General features: G+C 38.2%; 1 protein-coding gene across 1 annotated transcript in view; it reads left to right on the top strand.

The window, feature by feature from the left end:
* LOC150086293 (TBC1 domain family member 30-like) overlaps positions 1-18,222 on the top strand; it is a 200,394-nt gene that overhangs the window by 129,731 nt on the left and 52,441 nt on the right. Inside the window, exon 7 of the mRNA XM_090374853.1 lies at positions 10,439-10,544. Coding sequence (XP_090230979.1) covers positions 10,439-10,544 — 106 coding nt within the window. The remainder of the gene's footprint in view (positions 1-10,438; positions 10,545-18,222) is intronic.

Below are 18,222 nucleotides of genomic sequence, written 5' to 3'. Positions count from 1 at the left end.
CATTAGGGCAAAAAGAAACTTTTCTACTCTTAGCCTGTTCAAACTCTACTTTGGACTGATTAATAACTGCTTTACAATTGTTGCGAGCTTTGGTGTAGGCAGAAAATGAAACTGAAGAATTAGAAACAAGCCAATTACGATATGCAACGTTCTTCTCTTGAACAGCCTTAGCACATTTATTGGAAAACCAAGGTTTAGATAAAGGACGAGATTTTAAAGTGGAGTGTGGGATAAAGGATTCCATTCCTGCAAGAATAATTTCACTGACACGATCTGAGCAAACGTTGACATCAGAAGTTTTGAAACAGTAATCAGACCAAGGAAAAGAAGAAAAGAAGTCTTGCAGGTCATCCCATTTTGCATTCTTGTAATGCCAAACAATACGAGGTTGGGAATAGGCATGAGATAAAAGTTCCATTGGAGAAGAGACAATCACCAAGTTGTGATCTGAAGTGCCTAAAGGACCTCTCACTTCAACCTTGTACTTAGAAGGGTTGTTTGTGAGAAAAAGATCAAACGTATTGGCTGTATGATTAGGATTGTCCAATATTCTTGTAGGTAAATGAACAATCTGTGGTAGGTCATTAGTAATTGCAAAAGCCTCAGCATCTCGAACTGCTGGGTCGGTGTGACTAGAAAACGGAAGCCAGCTGGAGTTGTGAACGTTAAAATCACCAAGGAAAATTACCTCACTGTTAGGAAAGTTGGACTGGAGAAAGTCAAGTTGCAAAGAGAGGAAGTCAAAGAGCTCCAAGTGATTAGTGAAGTTGGGAGAACGGTAGAGACAACAGATGAATTTTACACAATGAGGTAGAGAGATTTTAAGCCAGAGAAGATCAAAGAGAGGAGATTCCAAATTGCCAAGTCTCTGACAGGGAATATCAGAACGGACATATGCACAAGTACCACCTTTGAAGCGAAAGGAATCATACAGCAAATAATTTGGACATCTGAGATGAGCAGTAGTTGAATCAACTGATAACTGAGATTCAGTCAGAAAAAGTACATGGAGTTTGGCAGACTGCAAGTGGAAATGGACATCGTTGAGATTATAATTGAGACCACGTATATTTGTGAAATGAATTAGGAAGTCCTTGGGAGGTTTAGATCTTTTCGCAGATAAGCTTGCTCTATTGTTTTGACAATTCATGGTGTATTCAATAGTAAGAAAAAGTGGGTGGGACATGCTGTATGAAGTAATGAAATTTTTGGATATGGCGTACATGTGGTAAGAATATACCCAGATCCTTGACATAACGTGGCCTCGACAATGCTCCCCGCACACACACTACTCGGACTCCCTCCAGTCACTATCTGGCAGAGTAGAGGTAGCAAGATTATACACTAGCTGATCCGGAAGCTTCCTAGAGAGTTACCAATAGGTTCAGTCCGGTGTACTAACTAGCGGCCGGCCTGCGAACACCGTTTTAGAGCTGTACCCTCGAAATGTAAGGAATATTGGATCTCGCCACGACATTCATCATAACCTCAAAAATCATCAATCATACTGCATGATGGAAGAGATAGGGAAGGGTTGGCCGGAACTTAGCTCTAGAGACTAAACATGGGTTCCACCACTTCAAGCCTCCAATAAGCAAAGTGGTGGTATTTCACCGGTTGATGAGAGTCATCTACCACTTAGTACTGCCTGGTAACATAGAGGGGCGGCGTTCCTCCATGTGGTGTGGGCGCCACACCTCGACCCCTGCTTACGTTGGTTCACACCTGGGTGGTCACCCTCCATGTACTCGTGCATGAAGGTTATACCCAGGATTACTAACAGTCCCACCATCGTGAAGATGCAAGCAGAGGATTTGGCTGTCATAGACCGTCCGGACTTCGCCGAACTTGGGTCCACTTTGACTTGAGTGTCACCTGAATATCAGTTCCATCAGCGGTTTAGACTCCCAGGTAGCAAGAACAGCTTGTCTGGCATATCTGAGAGAATGTCTGTGACAACCTCATTGGGTATGGGACATGATATTGCCATGGGGGATGTCTTTGTGTGCGTGTGTGCGCGCGCGATGTAAGGAGTGTAAGGAAATCAGGCGACAACTCAGCATTGTTATGGGCTTATATGAGAGCTTGAAGGACAGGATGGATGCCCTCAAAGGATCTAAATTGAGGGGCCCCATCAAGCTCTCAACTGCCCACTTCAACACCAGAGCTTGCACTTGGTCATCACGCAACACACCGGCAATCCCCAAGGCAGAATGTGCTGGTCCCACAGGAACTAGTAGTTGTTGGTGACCTATTGTTAGGGAAACGGGGAACATGCTTTGTAAAGAGGATAGGTGGAACAGGACCAGGGTATGTCTGCCAGGGGCAAAAGTTGATGACGTTGTAGAGCGGATATCATCTTTTAAGGGCACAGAAGGTGATAATATAGTTGTACATGTTGGCACTAATGATATTAAGAGTAGGAGACTGGCAGAATTACTTAACAAGTACAGCTCAATGTTGGAAAAAAAGCCATGAATTAGGGTTGAGTTTGAAAGTGTCTGCAATTCTGCCCATACACGATAGGAGGGAGTATATGATGAGAGCCTTGTAGATCAATTTGGCCCTGGAAAGATTGTGCAAGGCTCAAGTGGTGGAATTTTTTCCAGCCTGGCTGTACATGTTAACAGGAGAGACTGCTTCTACAGGGATGGGATACACTTAAATAGAAATGGTGCAAGAATATTTGCTGATGCTATTGAGGCAGTGTTAGGTGGGTCGGAAAACTGCTAGCTTGGAGGGATACAAGGACTAATAGATTAACAGTAGCCACTGGTAGTGAAAGTGATTCTTGCACTGCTTCTATTGGAATGAGCAGCAGCCTGGAAAACAAGATACAGGATATTTCAGAGACTGCTGGGAGTCATTGTGGTACAAATAAACACATGGGTTGCGTTAGGGTAGCTTAGAATAGGAACAGGTGCATGTGTACTTACGTGTACACCAATTCTAGGAGTTTGGTAAATGAATTTGAGGGATTGCTCAAAACATCAAAGGCAGATATTGTTGAGATATCAGAGACGTGGTGTCACCTAGATATATAGGGATGCAGAACTGGAATTTGGGGAGTACAATGTGTACAGAAAGGATAGACAGGATAGGAAAGAAGGAGGGGTTATGCTATTAGTTAAGAAACACATAACATCCAAGGAAGTGAAGCCGGTCGACATCGCTGGACAGTGCAGTGTCGAGTCAGTTTGGTGCGAGATCAAAATCACTGGGAGATCAAAATTGAGAGTAGGAGTGTGCTATAGGCCTAATGACTGATGAGTATAATAAGAAACTGTAAATCAGAGAGTCTTATAATAGAGGATTTTAATTTTCCAGATATTGACTGGAATTTGTGGGTTGGTCGCTCATACACTAGCAAGGCTTTTGTGGATTTATTGGATGATTGTTTTCTACATCAGCATGTTCGTGAGGCAACTAGAGGGAGTAATACTCTTGATCTGATTATCAGTAGTGATTCTTCATGCATTAAGAATCTGCAGATAAAGGAACCACTAGGTGGCAGGGATCACAGTGTGCTGAAGTGGAATTTACTCAAAGAAGTAACTACCATCAGGGGTAAAGGGAAGGATTTTTGCTTTTGTAAAGGTGACTACGATGGTCTGAGACAGTATTTAAATTCTATACAATGGGACCAACTGATGATGTTACCAACAGCAAATTCAAAATGGGAAGCATTCAAAGAACTTATCTTGGAAGCTACTAGGCTTTACACACCAACTAAGAAATATTGTTCAAGGTTTAGGCCTAAATGGATGTCAAATGAACTAATGAGACATATTTTTTTTTTTTTTTTTTGGTAGTTGTTGGCGCATAGGCTTCTGTGGCCATAATGCACCTCCCAAAGTTCTTGCAGTACTTTAATCCAAGCCCAATGTGAGAATCAAACACACGACCTTTGGGTTGCTAGGCAGGCACGTTACCCACCCGGCTAGCCCGGGCGGCTAATGAGACATGGCAGAGAAGAAAAATGCATGGGATACATAAAAATCAATGGGTGACATGGAAGCCTATGATAGATATAAGCTGATCTGTAACCAAGTCACAATGGAGATTAGGCAGGCAAAGGCAGATTATGAGAAATCCTTGGCGAAGGATGCAAAGAAAAACAACAAAAGAGTTCTTTTCATATATTTCATATATGTCAACTCTAGAAGGAAAGGGATGAATCAGATTGGTCCACTGGATATTGATGGTTCAACGGTTGAGGATCCTGCTCAGGTGGCTAACAAACTAAACGAGGATTTTGCATCTACACTCACACATGAGGAGTTATTCAAGAAGGGGAATGCCAGAGGTGAAGTAAACTCTGGCAGTGAGCTAGATGATTTTGTAATAACTGAGAGGAAAGTTGAGGAGAAATTGTTGAGGATATACATAAAAAAGGCACCCGGGGTGGATGGGATCTATCCAGTTATATTAAAGGAGGCAGCAAAGGAAGTAAGCAAACCCTTAGCCATAATTATGAGAGCTTCTTTGGACTCAGGTGAGGTACCCATAGACTGGAGATGTGCAAATGTGACCCCAATTCACAAAGGAGGATCAAAGGTTGACACAAGTAATTATAGACCTGTGAGGTTGACTTCTGTTCCAGGAAAATTACTGGAGCCAGGTTAAAGAAGCATTGCGGTATCATCGAGACAAGACTTCAGTTATAGCTTGGACACAGCATGGTTTTGTTAAGGGACAGTCTTGTCTTACCAATTTTATTGGATACTATGATGAGGTCACAAAAGAACTGGATGCAGGGAATAACTTTGATATTATATATCAAAGTTATTAATGTCCAAGTTTGCAGACGATACAAAGGTTGGCAGGGTGTTAAGGACTCTACTGACGCTATGCTGTTGAGCAGATGGGCTGAGAGGTGACAAATGAAGTTTAACTTTGACAAATGTAAAGTACTACATATGGGAAACAGTATCTCCAGAGCAACATATCAACTCTGTGGTACTACACTGACAGTGGTAGAGAATGAAAAGGACCTGGTGGTAATTGTGCAGGCAGATATGAAGTTCTCTGAGCAGTGCAGACATGCTGCAAGAGTAGCTCATGGTGTTTTGTCAATGATATACAGGAATTTTTCTAGCAGGGAAAACGAGGTGATTATTCCCTTGTATAAGGCAATGGTCAGGCAACACCTTGAGCACTGTATACAGGTCTGGGGGCCTCATTTCAAGAAGGATATAGAGCTGCTGGAACGAGCACATTGAACGACAACAAGTTTAGTGAATGGAACAAAGGGTTGCTTTTACGATGAAAGGCTTAAGTTTTGCAAATTACAGTGTCTGGAGACTAGGCACCGGCGAGGTGATCTGATAGAGACGTATAACGCCTTGAATGGTTTGAGCATGCTCACTGCCAATGAGATTCTTCCTCTTGCTCAGAATAATCACCTGAGAGGGCATAAATTCAAATTGAAGAAAGACAGATGTAGGACAAATGTGTGGAAATTTGCCTTTAGCCAGCGGGTAGTTGGTTGGTGCAACAGACTTCCATCCCATGTTGTGGAAGTTGATAGCCTAAATAAATTTAAGTCTCAGCTAGACAGGTATTTCAAACGAACGGAGGGGTGAAATGGGAGTGGTTTTTTTTTTTTTTTTTTTTGCTGATGCTGCTAAGCTTGCTTTCTTGCATGATATGCCTCTACTAATGCTAATAAACAGGATTATTTTACAGAATGAGGTTTATCGTTTAAAGGTATGAAAAAAAATTACAGTCCAGTCAGTCACTTATATCAATCTATTGTTTAAGATAGCATAGGACGCCTCTGTAGCCAGGTGGGAAGGAGTAGCAGTGTGTAGCACACGCTTCTTGAATAGACCCTGGTTCGAGCTCGTCACCACCAAATATGGAGGAAGTGGATAGGTCAGGGAATGACCATCGCGTATACCGGAGCAATATGGCCTTAGTTGCTGATGCTCCCAAAAAAAAACCAAATAATAGACAATAACAATAACAGATAGCATGGAAAATTAAAGTAACATATTATAATGCAGGAGTGACTCAGCGATTTAGCATCTTGTGCTTTTTTCAATTTTGTTTAAGTTATTAGTATTGGCAAATGATGCAAGAAAGGAAGTTTATATAGCATCAGAAAAAAAAAAAAAAAAAAAAAACCCACATGTCCCTTGTCCATCCTCTTTATGAATTAGTCAAGCTCTTCCGTAAAATTATTCAAAGTACCTATTTCCACACAGCAGACAGAAATTTGTTCTAACAATCAACTACTCTCTGTCTCTGAAAGCAAATTTTTGCACATCTATTTTGCATCTGTGCTTACTTAATTTAAAATTATGAGCCCTTGTTTGTGTTGTTTAAGTGAAAATGAGGCTGCCATCAGCATTTTGCTTCCTCAGTCCATTCAAAATCTTAAACACCTCAATCAGATCTCTTTGTAGGTGCCCTAATTTCCAAATTCTGCAATTTGTAAAAATGGTCTTTTTCTTGGTAAGAGTACCCCTTTTGTTCCTCTCATTAATCTCATTTCCCTTTGTTGCAATCCAATCTATCCTACCTAAAATAAGACTTCCAGACTTTTATGTGATACTCAAGATGTGGCCTTACCTTTTCCTTATACAACAATCACCTTATCCCTTCCAGCAAAATTCCTGTTTATCATTGAACTGTCCTAACAGCCTATTATTACTGTTCCCTCTATTTCTTATGAGATATGTTGATCAATTTTAACAAACAATTTTTAAATTCTGCATGTTCTGCCAATTTTGTGCTTAGCATCATCAGTGATGATGCTAAGCACAAAATTGCTTTAAAATAGATCCATTTGAATGGCCAGTAAGCTTCATCATTTCCAAAATATTAGTTCAGTCCCCAGACTTTAATCATATCTTCTACATCATTATTAAAAGTAAGACATTTTATCAGTGTAAAAAGGCTCATGACACAGGATATATTGGCTCAGAACTTACCATAACACAAATAAGTGTTACAATTTCTACATGAGAATTTCAGAATAGGTGTGAAAATTATTCATAGCCTCTCTACCACAACAGCAGCTGAAAAAATATTTAACCCTTCCTGGAGTACATATGTGTGTGTGTATATATATATATATATATATATTTTTTTTTTATTTATTTTTTTATTTTTTTTAAATTCAAGTTCGTTTCAAGTACATTTTCAAATAATGTGCCTGTTAATGTATAAATTATCTCAATAATAGTTTATAATATGTGATAATATGAAACTTTAAACTGAAAAACGAGATCACACCTATCACCTGGGCAACCTCTGTTGCCCATTCTGGGCTGCTTACAAAAGTCCAATTTGAATTCATACCAGAAGTTGATGAAGTAGAACCAAGTGATATGTAAATAGCTCTTAGATTATATTAACTGTATAAAGAAAAGAAATAGACTTTTTTTTTTTTACTTCTGATTTGATTTTGATAATAATTTAACTCTATATATTTAAAATAATGTACTTATAAAGCTTTGATTTCTATAGATTTTCAAAATTCCATAAGGAAACTCACTCCACAGAGTTGGCTGCTAGTGGAAAATACACACAACAAGGCCTACATACATTTTGAAAACTCGATCCTTCCCTTTATATACACAAAGCATAAAGGAAGGAAAACTAATTCAGAGACAAAGATAACAAATTATCTCCAAATTAAACAAGGAAATAGAGGAAAATAATCCAACTGGGGAATCAATCCTCGAATTTTTTGTCGAAGAGGGACGGACCCCTGCAAAACTTTACCTCCAGCAAAAACCTTGCAGAAGCTTGCTTCATGTTCATAGTTTTCATTAAAACGAAATGATATGATCTGATGGAGATGCAATCACATGAATATTTAATCTGTTTAATTTGTTTCAAAGTTTGCACTTAAGACGCAATTGACTGTTTAGCCAACTCTATACTGTTTTTGAAACAATAGTGCCAGTCATTAACTTATGGATCATTGTGGAGTCCTCACATGCTGTTTTAACCTAGCAGTGGTGGCACCCAAAATGTAGCAGAAGCAGTGATAGGTCTCCAGACAGACTTTCTCTTTAATTTCTGGAAAATGTTTTGGGTTTTTTTTTTTTTTTTTAACTCTCTGCTTAAACAATGCCTATATTTCATATTTTAATGGATTGCCAGTCCATTTAGAAAATTGCCAGTTTGGTGTACCTAACTGCCAAGCTAATAGGTTCACATTAAGTACTCCAGTACTTAAAGTACATATTAAGTACTCCAGTACTTAATATGTACTTTAAGTTTTAATAAAATATTAAAAATTTTAAAACATGTGGTTTTTTACACCTTTTATTTAAAAAAAAAAAAACAAAAAACAAAAAAACATTTTAGACATAAGAGAATCACTCTATCATCCATTTTCCATCCAGTTTAAATTAAGTGTGCGAAATTTCAAATGTTCTCATGCATATATTTATTATTGTGTACAATAAATATTATTAGTAAATTAAAAGAAAAAAACTCAAATTTTGGTATGTTTCACAGCACTCAAAATTTGAAACTATGCCTCTTGCCTCCTACAGTGTATTAATCATCTTGAGAGAATATTGGGTTTCATTTTCCCATCTTTACTATATGAAAACAATAATAAATCTTTCAAAAGCACAGGACTGTAAATGTTTATTGAACTAGTAGAAGAAAAACAAGTAACCTGAAACTATAAAAAAAAAAACACAGTGCTAGTGTTTGTCAGTGCCACACTACTCTTCAAAAAAAAAAAAAAAACAGTTACAAAGATGGTGGTGGTTCACCTGAGAAGTTCTTAAGTGCAATTTTTATATGAAAACCTTAAAAAAAATCACTTTAGAAACTATTGCAGTAAAAGTTTGATTATATTTAGGAAGGCAGAAAAAATTTGAGATTTTTAATCATTGATCAACGGTTACAGGAACGTTATTTTTGAGGGTTACCTATCAGTTGACCCACCATTACACTGGGTTAAGAAGTTCAAATGTTTCACTTTCAGTTTTTCAAATTTGAAAGTAAAATTTAGTGCATATGCTACTTGATGCACTCCAACATTTTTAAAAATAGTAAAATGTGAAACATTTTCATTATCAGTTGACAATAACAAACTGCCACAAGCATGTGAACAACTTACTGTGTGAAAGTAAGGATGAGATATGTTTAAACACATTATGGTTGTCACAGTGCACTGTATAATCTCAGCCTTCAACAATGAGCAAATCTGAATACTTTCTCAACAGATGTAAACCTATTGATCAATATCATATGCTGAATCTCTGCCTACAGAACACATATCTAAAATCACCAGATATAGGTATGGTTAAAAATTATACCATATATAGGAAATATTACAACAAGAAAAATGGAAACAGAAGGAATTCTTTTTTTTGAAGCTTGCAACAAAAGCCCCATGCCAAGCCTTACCTTGAAAAATAGATGATGTAGACTGGCAACACTAGATAACCCTGTTATTAAACAAGAATCTTGGTTATTAGATATATGCCATCCCAAGTAGTACATCTAAACACCACCTTGGAAATGGTTGCAATTTTTCTAGCATTAGGCTTCAATTTTGCCATCACCAACCCCTGGCACCACCATGCTGTGATGGGACTAATTGTATGTATGTCATGCTGCAATTAAAGATTCTGTTTATTTATTATATCTGTCTCCCAAGAAGTCCTGCTGAAATATTTAGAAAAATTGATTGTCCTTTCTATATTTTTTTGGTGGCATAAATGGACATCAGCTCACTATGGGGAGACCCCAGAATAGATCATTGCAATAAACAAACTTAAATGATAGGACATACACACATTTTCACCTTTTGTCAAAGAGCAGCAATCTCTTCTTCTATGCTTTACCCAGTGGTTTAATGGACTATTCATGAGAATCAATTGGACAGTGATTACAATCCTAAAATTATGAAGCTTGCAACAAAAGCCCCATGCCAAGCCTCACCTTGAAAAAACATGATGTAGACTGGCAACACTAGATCACCTTAATTAAACAAGAATCTGTAAAAGTAGCAAGGGGTGTTGCAGATAGTATTTGTAAAACAGCTAAAAGGGCAATGTCAGAAACATTTAGCATTTGATGATATCCAAAACCATGGTGGAACACTGAATACCAGCAAGCTAAAAGAAGAAAGAAATAGAACCTGGAAAAAGAGAAAAAATTCACTGTCTGAAGGGGTAACCCTCATGTGCCATAACTGCTGAGCTGATTAGCAGGTGTCCTAACAAGGGGACAAAAATTTGATGGTTCTTAAAATTCAGATATTGATGGATATTAATTAATTTGTAAACCATATAAATGGGACTTCTCTATTATAAATATTCTAGTAAATTTCATTTCTTAGTCTACCTTTATAAAATAAACTCAGATATTATAGCCTGAATTATGTTTACAACTAGATAAAAAAAATTGTAAATGTAGAGCTGTTGTACTGAATAACTTTTATATTGGTTCATTTTAGCCGCGTTATGACAGTGGAAAGTGCAGATGAATTTTACAGCATTATGGGTGTACTAACAAGAGAAATGCTTGAATTTGGGCTTATGGATGCTAATGAACTTTTGAAGGTAAATTGTATTGATTACACGTGCATTTGTAATTTACTACTACTGTATATTTCTATTCTAATTAAATAATTTAATGAGTCATGAATAAATGGTTTTCATGTGTGTCTGTAATTTATTGATATACAATATCACTATCGTACGAGGGGCATTTGAAAAGTTCATGACCCGAGTATGAAAGGTTTATTTGAGGAGTCTGGTAACGTGTTACTTTTCAGCATATTCCCCTTTAAAGTCGATATAATGCACTTGCCATTCATGCTGCAAAGAAAGTTTTCTCTTAATTTTACATCAGTTTTCAAAAATTCATAATACAACTGCCAATGTATAAATTTCCTTGAACCTTTTGTTAGTAAATGTAATATCTATTGAAAAAATAATATATAATAATTTATTTTTTAAAAACAATGCATTGCGAAGCACACCCAATTTTTTGTTTTGCATGCAAAACAAAACTGAAACCTTCACAACAAAAGTGTCAGTTTGGCACCAGTTTATGGAATTTTTTGACACAGCTATTATTGGAACCATTTTCTTGAATTTTGTTACAAGATCTAATATACATCTAGTGGAAAGGTGCTGCAGCAGTATTATTTATGAAAAGCAATCTATGTAAGTAACATGCACTCTTTTTATTATTATGACACTCTCTCTCTCTCATACATTGAATGTGTTTTCTACTTATTGTACGTATTTGAATAGCACCAAGTGTTACATTAATTTTCTTTTATAAAAAGAAACTTATGAAAAAAAATTTCTGTAACTCACTAATTATTAAAAAGAAGAAAATGATGAAATTTGGTTTCTATCCTAATTTCAGGTGTGTGTGTGTGAGATTTGATTTTCCAAGTTGTATAAATCACTGATTTGATGAAATAAATTGAAATTTCATCGGACACCATCATTTTTTTCAGGTGCTAATGCACTTAAAATTGAGGGTTGTTTGTATGTATGTTAGCATTAGCATAGACATATGATGCAATAAAGCGTCAGCCAAAAAAAAAAAAAGAACTTAACATTTCACCCATTCATTTGCTCCAAATGTTTGTCAAGTTTTTCCTTGAATTTATTTGTTCCAGCAATCAACCACCCGCTGGCTAAAAAAGGAAAATTTCCGCACATCCATTCTACAGCTGTCATTTCTCAATTTGAAAATATGCCTCCTTAGATGCGTAATCTCAGCAAGCAGAAAAATCCCATCAGCATTGAGCTTGTCAAACCATTCAAGACTCTATACACCTCAATGAATCGCCTCACAGGTGCATAGGCTCCAGATGCTGCAATTTGCAGAACTTAAACTTTTCTTGGTAAGAGTAACCCTTTGTTCCCCTCACCAGTCTCATTGCCCTTCTCTGTACTTGTACCAGCAGCTCTACATCTTTCCTAAAATGAGGCCTCCAGAACTGAATGAAGTACTCAGGGTGTGACCTGACCATTGCCTTATACAAAGGGATAATCACCTCCTAATCCTTGCTTGCAAAATTCCTGTATATCATTGACAAGACCTCATAGTCTGCTCTGGCAGCCTGCCTCCACTGCTCAGAAAAATTCTTCTCACTGCACAATTACTCCTAGGTCTTTTTCATTCTTCCCTACCCTGAGTATAGTACTGTACAAATGGTACGTTACAGTGTGATTCTGCTACCCATATGCAGTACTTTGCATTTGTCAATGTTAAGCTTCAGTCGCCACTTCTTGCCCTACCCAACTTTTCTAGATCCTGTTGCAGTAGCACACTGCCACTACTATCATTAACAATTCTGCCAATCTTTGTGTTGTATGCAAACTTGGACATTACGCATGATATAACTTCATCAATATCATTGATAAATATGTAAAACAACAATGGGCTCAGCACCAAACCTTGGGGACTCCACTAATAACATTTGTCAACGAAGAGCAGTGTCTGTTGATTATGATTCTGTCTTCTCCTACTCAACCATCTCTTTATCCATAGCAGCAACTTGCATTTAATGCCCTAGTGCTCCAATTTGTATAGCAGTCTTCCATGTGCAACAGTATCTGGTGTGACATAAGCACTGGGAGAAGAAAAATGAGAATAGGTGTGTTTTATAGGCCTAATGAATATGACGAGTATAATGAGCAATTGTACAGAGAAATAGAGTGGGCCAGTAAATCAGAATGTCTTATAATGGGGGATTTTAACTTTCCAGATATCGACTGGAACTTGTGGGTTAGTCACTGGCACACTAGCAAGACTTTTGTGGATTTATTGGATGACTGTTTTCTACAGCAACATGTTCAAGAGGCAACCAGAGGGAGTAATACTCTTGATCTGATTATTAGCAGTGATTATTCATACATTTGGAATTTGCAGATAAAGGAACCACTGGGTGACAGTGATCACAATGTACTGATGTGGGAATTACCTAACGATGCAACTACCATCAAGGCTAAAGGGAGGGGCTATTGCTTTCATAAAGGTGACTACAGGGGTCTCAGACAGTTTTTAAATTCTGTACAGTGGGATCAACAGATGATCTTACCAAAGTTTAATTCTAAATGGGAAGCCTTCAGGGACTTCATTTTGGAGGCTACTAGGCTTTTCATTCCAACTAAGAAATACTGTTCCAGGTTTAGGCCTAAATGGATGTCAGATGAACTAATGAGGCTCGTGGCAGAGAAGAAAAATATATGGGATGCATATAAAGTATTAGGTGACACAGAAGCCTATGACAGATATAAACTAGTCTGTTATCATGTCACAAAGGAGGTTAGGCAGGCGAAGGCAGATTACAAGAAATCCTTGGCAAAGGATGCAAAGAAATACAGCAAACAGTTCTTTACTTTGTAAACTCTAGAAGGAAACGGATGAATCAGATTGGACAACTTAACATAGATGGGTTGACTATTGATGATCATGATCAGGTAGCTGATAAACTGAACGATCATGATCAGGTAGCTGATAAATTGAACCAGTAAACACATGAGGTGTTATTCAATGAGAGGAGTGCCAGAAGTTTATCAAACTCTAACAGGGAGCTACATTATTTTGTAATAACTGAGAGCAAAGTGGAGGAGAAATTCTTGAAGTTAAACATAAAAAAGGCACCTGGGGTGGATGGGATATATTCATTTATATTAAAGGAGGCAGCAAAGGAAGTAAGCAAACCCTTAGCCATAATTATGAGAGCTTCCCATTGGGACCCCCCCCAGACTCAGGGGAGGTCTCCATGGACTGGAGGTGTGCAAATGTGTCACCAATTCCAGAGGGGGGGGGGGGGGTTCAAAAGCTCAAAGAAGTAACTATAGACCTGTTAGTTTAACTTGTGTTCCTGGGAAAATAATGGAATCACTGGTTAAAGGAGCATTGCAGGATCATCTAGACAAGACTACAATAATAGTTAAGACACAGCATGGGTTTGTTAAATGGAGGTCTTGTCTGACCAATTTCATTGGATACTATGATGTGATCACAAAGGAACTGAATGCAAAAAATAATGTTGATATCATATACTTGGATTTCAAGAAAGCTTTTCATACTGTTGCACATGGAAGACTGCTGTACAAATTGGAGAGGTATGGCATTAAGGGTAAGTTGCTACAATGGATAAAGGGATGGTTGAGTGGGAGATGACAGAGAATGGTAATCAATGGACGCTGCTCTTTGTGGACAAATGTTATTAGTGGAGTTCCCCAGGGTTCGGTGTTGGGCCCATTGTTGTTTTGCGTATTAATTAATGATATTGATAAAGGTATATCAGGTTTAATGTCCAAGTTTGCAGATGATACAAAGGTTGGCAGGGTTGTTAACGACAGTAAAGACATTATGCTACTCCAACTGGATCTAGATAAGTTGGGCTGAGAAGTGGCAACTGAATTTTAGCATTGACAAATGAAAAGTACTGCATATGGGTAGCAATAACTGAAGAGAAACGTACCAACTATGTGGTACTACACTCAGGGAAGTGGAAAGTGAAAAAGACCTGAGAGTAATTGTGCAGTCGAATATGAAGTTCGCTGAGCAGTGCAGACGAGCTGCCAGGGTAGGTCATGGAGTCTTGTCAATGATATATAGGAATTTTGCTAGCGGTGACAGGGAGGTGATTATCCCGTTATACAAGGCAGTGGTCAGGCCACACCTTGAGTACTGTGTACAAGTCTGGAGGCCTCATTTTAGGAAGGATGTATAGTTGCTAGAACGAGTACAAAGAAGGGCAACAAGATTGGTGAGGGGAACAAAGGGGTGCTCTTACCAAAAAAGGCTTAAATTCTGCAAATTGCAGCACCTGTGATCTGATTGAGGTGGACAAGGCCTTGAATGGCTTGAGCAACCTGAATGCTGATGGGATTCTTCCTCTTGCTCAGATTAAGAACCTGATGGGGCACAGATTCAAATTGAGGAAAGACATTTGTAGAATAGATGTGCAGAAATTTGGCTTCAGTCAGCGGGTAGTTGATTGGTGGAACAGACTTCCATCTTTTGTTGTGGAAGTTGATAGCCTAAATAAATTTAAGGCTGAGCTGGACAGGCAATTTGGAACGAATGGACGGGTGAAGTGGGAGGGTTTTTTTTTTGGCTGATGCTGCATAAGTTTGCTTTCTTGCATCGTATGCCTCTACTAATGCTAGTATCAAAAGCTTTCTTGAAATCCAAGGATATGATATCAAAATTATTTTTTGCATTAAATTCCTTTATGACCACATTGTAGTATCCAATAAAATTGGTCAGGTAAGACTTCCAAACAAACTCCTTCTGTGTCTGAACCAGAACTGCAGTCTTGTCTAGATGATTCTGCAATGCTTCTTGAATCATTGATTTCACTATTTTCCCCAGAACAGAAATTAAACTAACAGGTCTATAATTACTCATGTCACCTTTTGATCCCCCTTTGTGAATTGGTGATACATTTGCACATCTGCATATCTTTTGTATTTAGCTAAGGATATAACTAATTAACATTGTGATCATTGTGGTATAGCGATGATACAGTATCTCTACGTTAGCTGTATAGTATTGAATAGTCAAGTATAATGTAGTACACTCATTAATCAATTAAATTTATTAACCTTATTAATTTTTATTCTTAATTAATTGCAATTGTATTTAAACAAACATCATGACCAAGACTAAGAGCCGAAAAGCAACGTGAACAAAGTGGAGGGTGTGCTGTGACTTGGGCGAGAACTGAAGAGGGTGATTCTTCAATGAATTACAGCCTAAAAAAATGAGCATCTTGTGGAATGTTTGTGGACCTTTCTGGAACAGAACATGATCTAGCCAAGGAGAATGTCTTTGTATGTTGCTAGATGCAGAGAATGTCAATAATTTAGTTGCCAACTCAGCATTCTGGTGGACGTGTATGAGAGTTTGAAAAGAAGGGTAGATGCCCTCGAAGGAATTAAAATGGGAAGTCCATCAAGCTCTTGGCTGCACAACTCAATGATGAAGCTCACTCTTGTGCTCATCAAAGTCATTATGCCTATACCACACTTCTCTCAATTTTGCTTTCCCAGTGCTTATGTCACACCAAACACTGCACTGTCCAACCATGTGGCAATCTTCAGGGCAGAATGCACTGGTCTCACAAAAGCTAGTATTGTTGGTGACTATTGTCAGGGAGACAAGAAATATATTGTGCAAAAAGGATTGGTAGAATAGGACCAGGGTATGTCTGCCAGGGACAAAAGTTGATGTTGTAGATCAGATATCATCTTTTAATGGCACAAAGGGTGATATTGTTGTACACATTGGCACTAATGACATTAAGAGTAAGAGATCTGCAGATTTACTTAGCAAGTACAGGTCATTTTTGAAAAAAAAGTCGCGAGTTAGGGTTAAATTTTAAAGCATCTGAAATTTTGCCCAGACAAGATAGGAGGGAGTATACAATGAGAGCCTTATCAATCAATTCAGCCCTTGAGAGATTGTGCAATGCTCATCGAGTAGAATTTTTCTTCGTGCTCTATGCTTGTTAACAGGAGAAATGGTTTCTACAATTAGGATACACTTAAATAGAAAGGGTACAAGAATATTTGCTGATGCTCTCGAGGCAGTGTTAGGTGGGTCAGAAAACTGCTAGCTTCTTCAAATAGGCCTCTGGGTTTGGGAAAATTCATATTCACAAAAATTACACATGTACACCAACCGTTGCTGAGAAAATTACTTTTAATTTACTGTAATACTGTAAAATATATACATAGAACTAATGAAATAACAAAACTTTTCTTTAAATTAATGTAGAATAAAAATATACAATCTATTTACAATAAATATAGAATATATATAAGAATTTATGAAAAAATAAAAGTGATAAAATAATGAATAAAATACCGATAAAACAATGAGACTAAAACCACTAAAATCCCAAAGCTTTCAGAGGCATCCACCCCCTTTCTCAACAGTAAGATTTTTATGGTACAACACATCTTTAAATAACAGCTGGCTCACGGCTCTCAGCACGTGGTTCCACAGGAGCATGGGCAGTATTCTCTTCATGCGCACTGGAACCAGAAATGGCTCTGGAGCGTGTCAGGCAGAACCGATCATCCCGTCCGAGAATCACTGCCTCAAAGAGAGGATGAATACGAATTCCCCTGTATCTGTTAATGGTATTGTTCTCAGAAGAACAAATCTGCAAGCTCTCAAGCCACTTGCGGTCCCAAAACCTATGTGCATGGTCGACGATAACAGCTTCATCTGGGGAGATCTGATGATGCTTCTCCCAAAAATGTTCCGCTACAGCGGACTTCCCATAATCCGCAGATTTTATAGCATTCCTGTGTTCCCCCAGACTGTCTTTGAACCGCCACCTCGTTTCACCAACATAACATTCCCTACAATCTGGGCATCTAATTTCATAAACAACCCCACTACTAACATCCCTTGGTATGGGGTCCTTAACCTGAGACACAACTGTGTGCAACCTCCGTCCCGGAAGCTGCACACAGCGTGTCTGACAGTCACGTAATACACGTGATATACGTTCCGTTAGGCCCGGATAGTAAGGAATGTATGAGTGGCAACAGGTGTGAACGGCTCTCTTTGCTCAAACTCCACTCCTCTAATAAATTTGTCCAAGATAATCTGGGAGTAACCACATTTCTTGAGGTCCACTGTAATACGTATGATTTCTTCATTTCTATCCTCGGTGGTGCTGCAATGGGACCCAACCCTATCCAACAATGCCTTAACAACACTGTTCTTATGATGGTTGGTTTTGGCCATGTTATAGTGTGTATATTGGCCTCGGCACATAGACTTCCCATATACTCTAGTTTTTAGCCTGAGGCCTTCCCTATAAACCAACACATCAAGGAAAGGGAGGGTACCCCCTGCTTCCACCTCCGAGGTGAATTGAATGAACGGGGAGAAGCTATTTAGAAAACTAAGAACCTCGTCTTCACTCCCCCTCCGAATAATTGTGAACGTATCATCAGCATATCTTTTCCACGTGCACATGGGAGAATTTAATCTATCAAAAACCCTGGTTTCCAGCTCCTCCATAGCTAAATTTGCAATGATAGCACTGATGGGAGACCCCATTGCCGCACCATGAACCTGCTTGTACATTGTATCCTGGAACACCATAGTGGTGCTTGAAAGACAAAGCTCAACTCCCTTACAAATATCCTCTACACTTAAAGGATTGTGTCTATTGTGTCTTTTATAGATAGACACAATAGACACAATGTGCATGCTCTTTCCAGGTTTTTAGCC

Source organism: Mastigoproctus giganteus, chromosome 5 (assembly GCF_048544385.1).
Source record: "Mastigoproctus giganteus isolate SK-2022 chromosome 5, ASM4854438v1, whole genome shotgun sequence".
Classification (NCBI taxonomy): Eukaryota; Metazoa; Arthropoda; class Arachnida; order Uropygi; family Thelyphonidae; genus Mastigoproctus; species Mastigoproctus giganteus.
The sequence above is the reverse complement of the archived record's forward strand: the minus strand, read 5'-3'. Positions and strand labels throughout refer to the sequence as shown.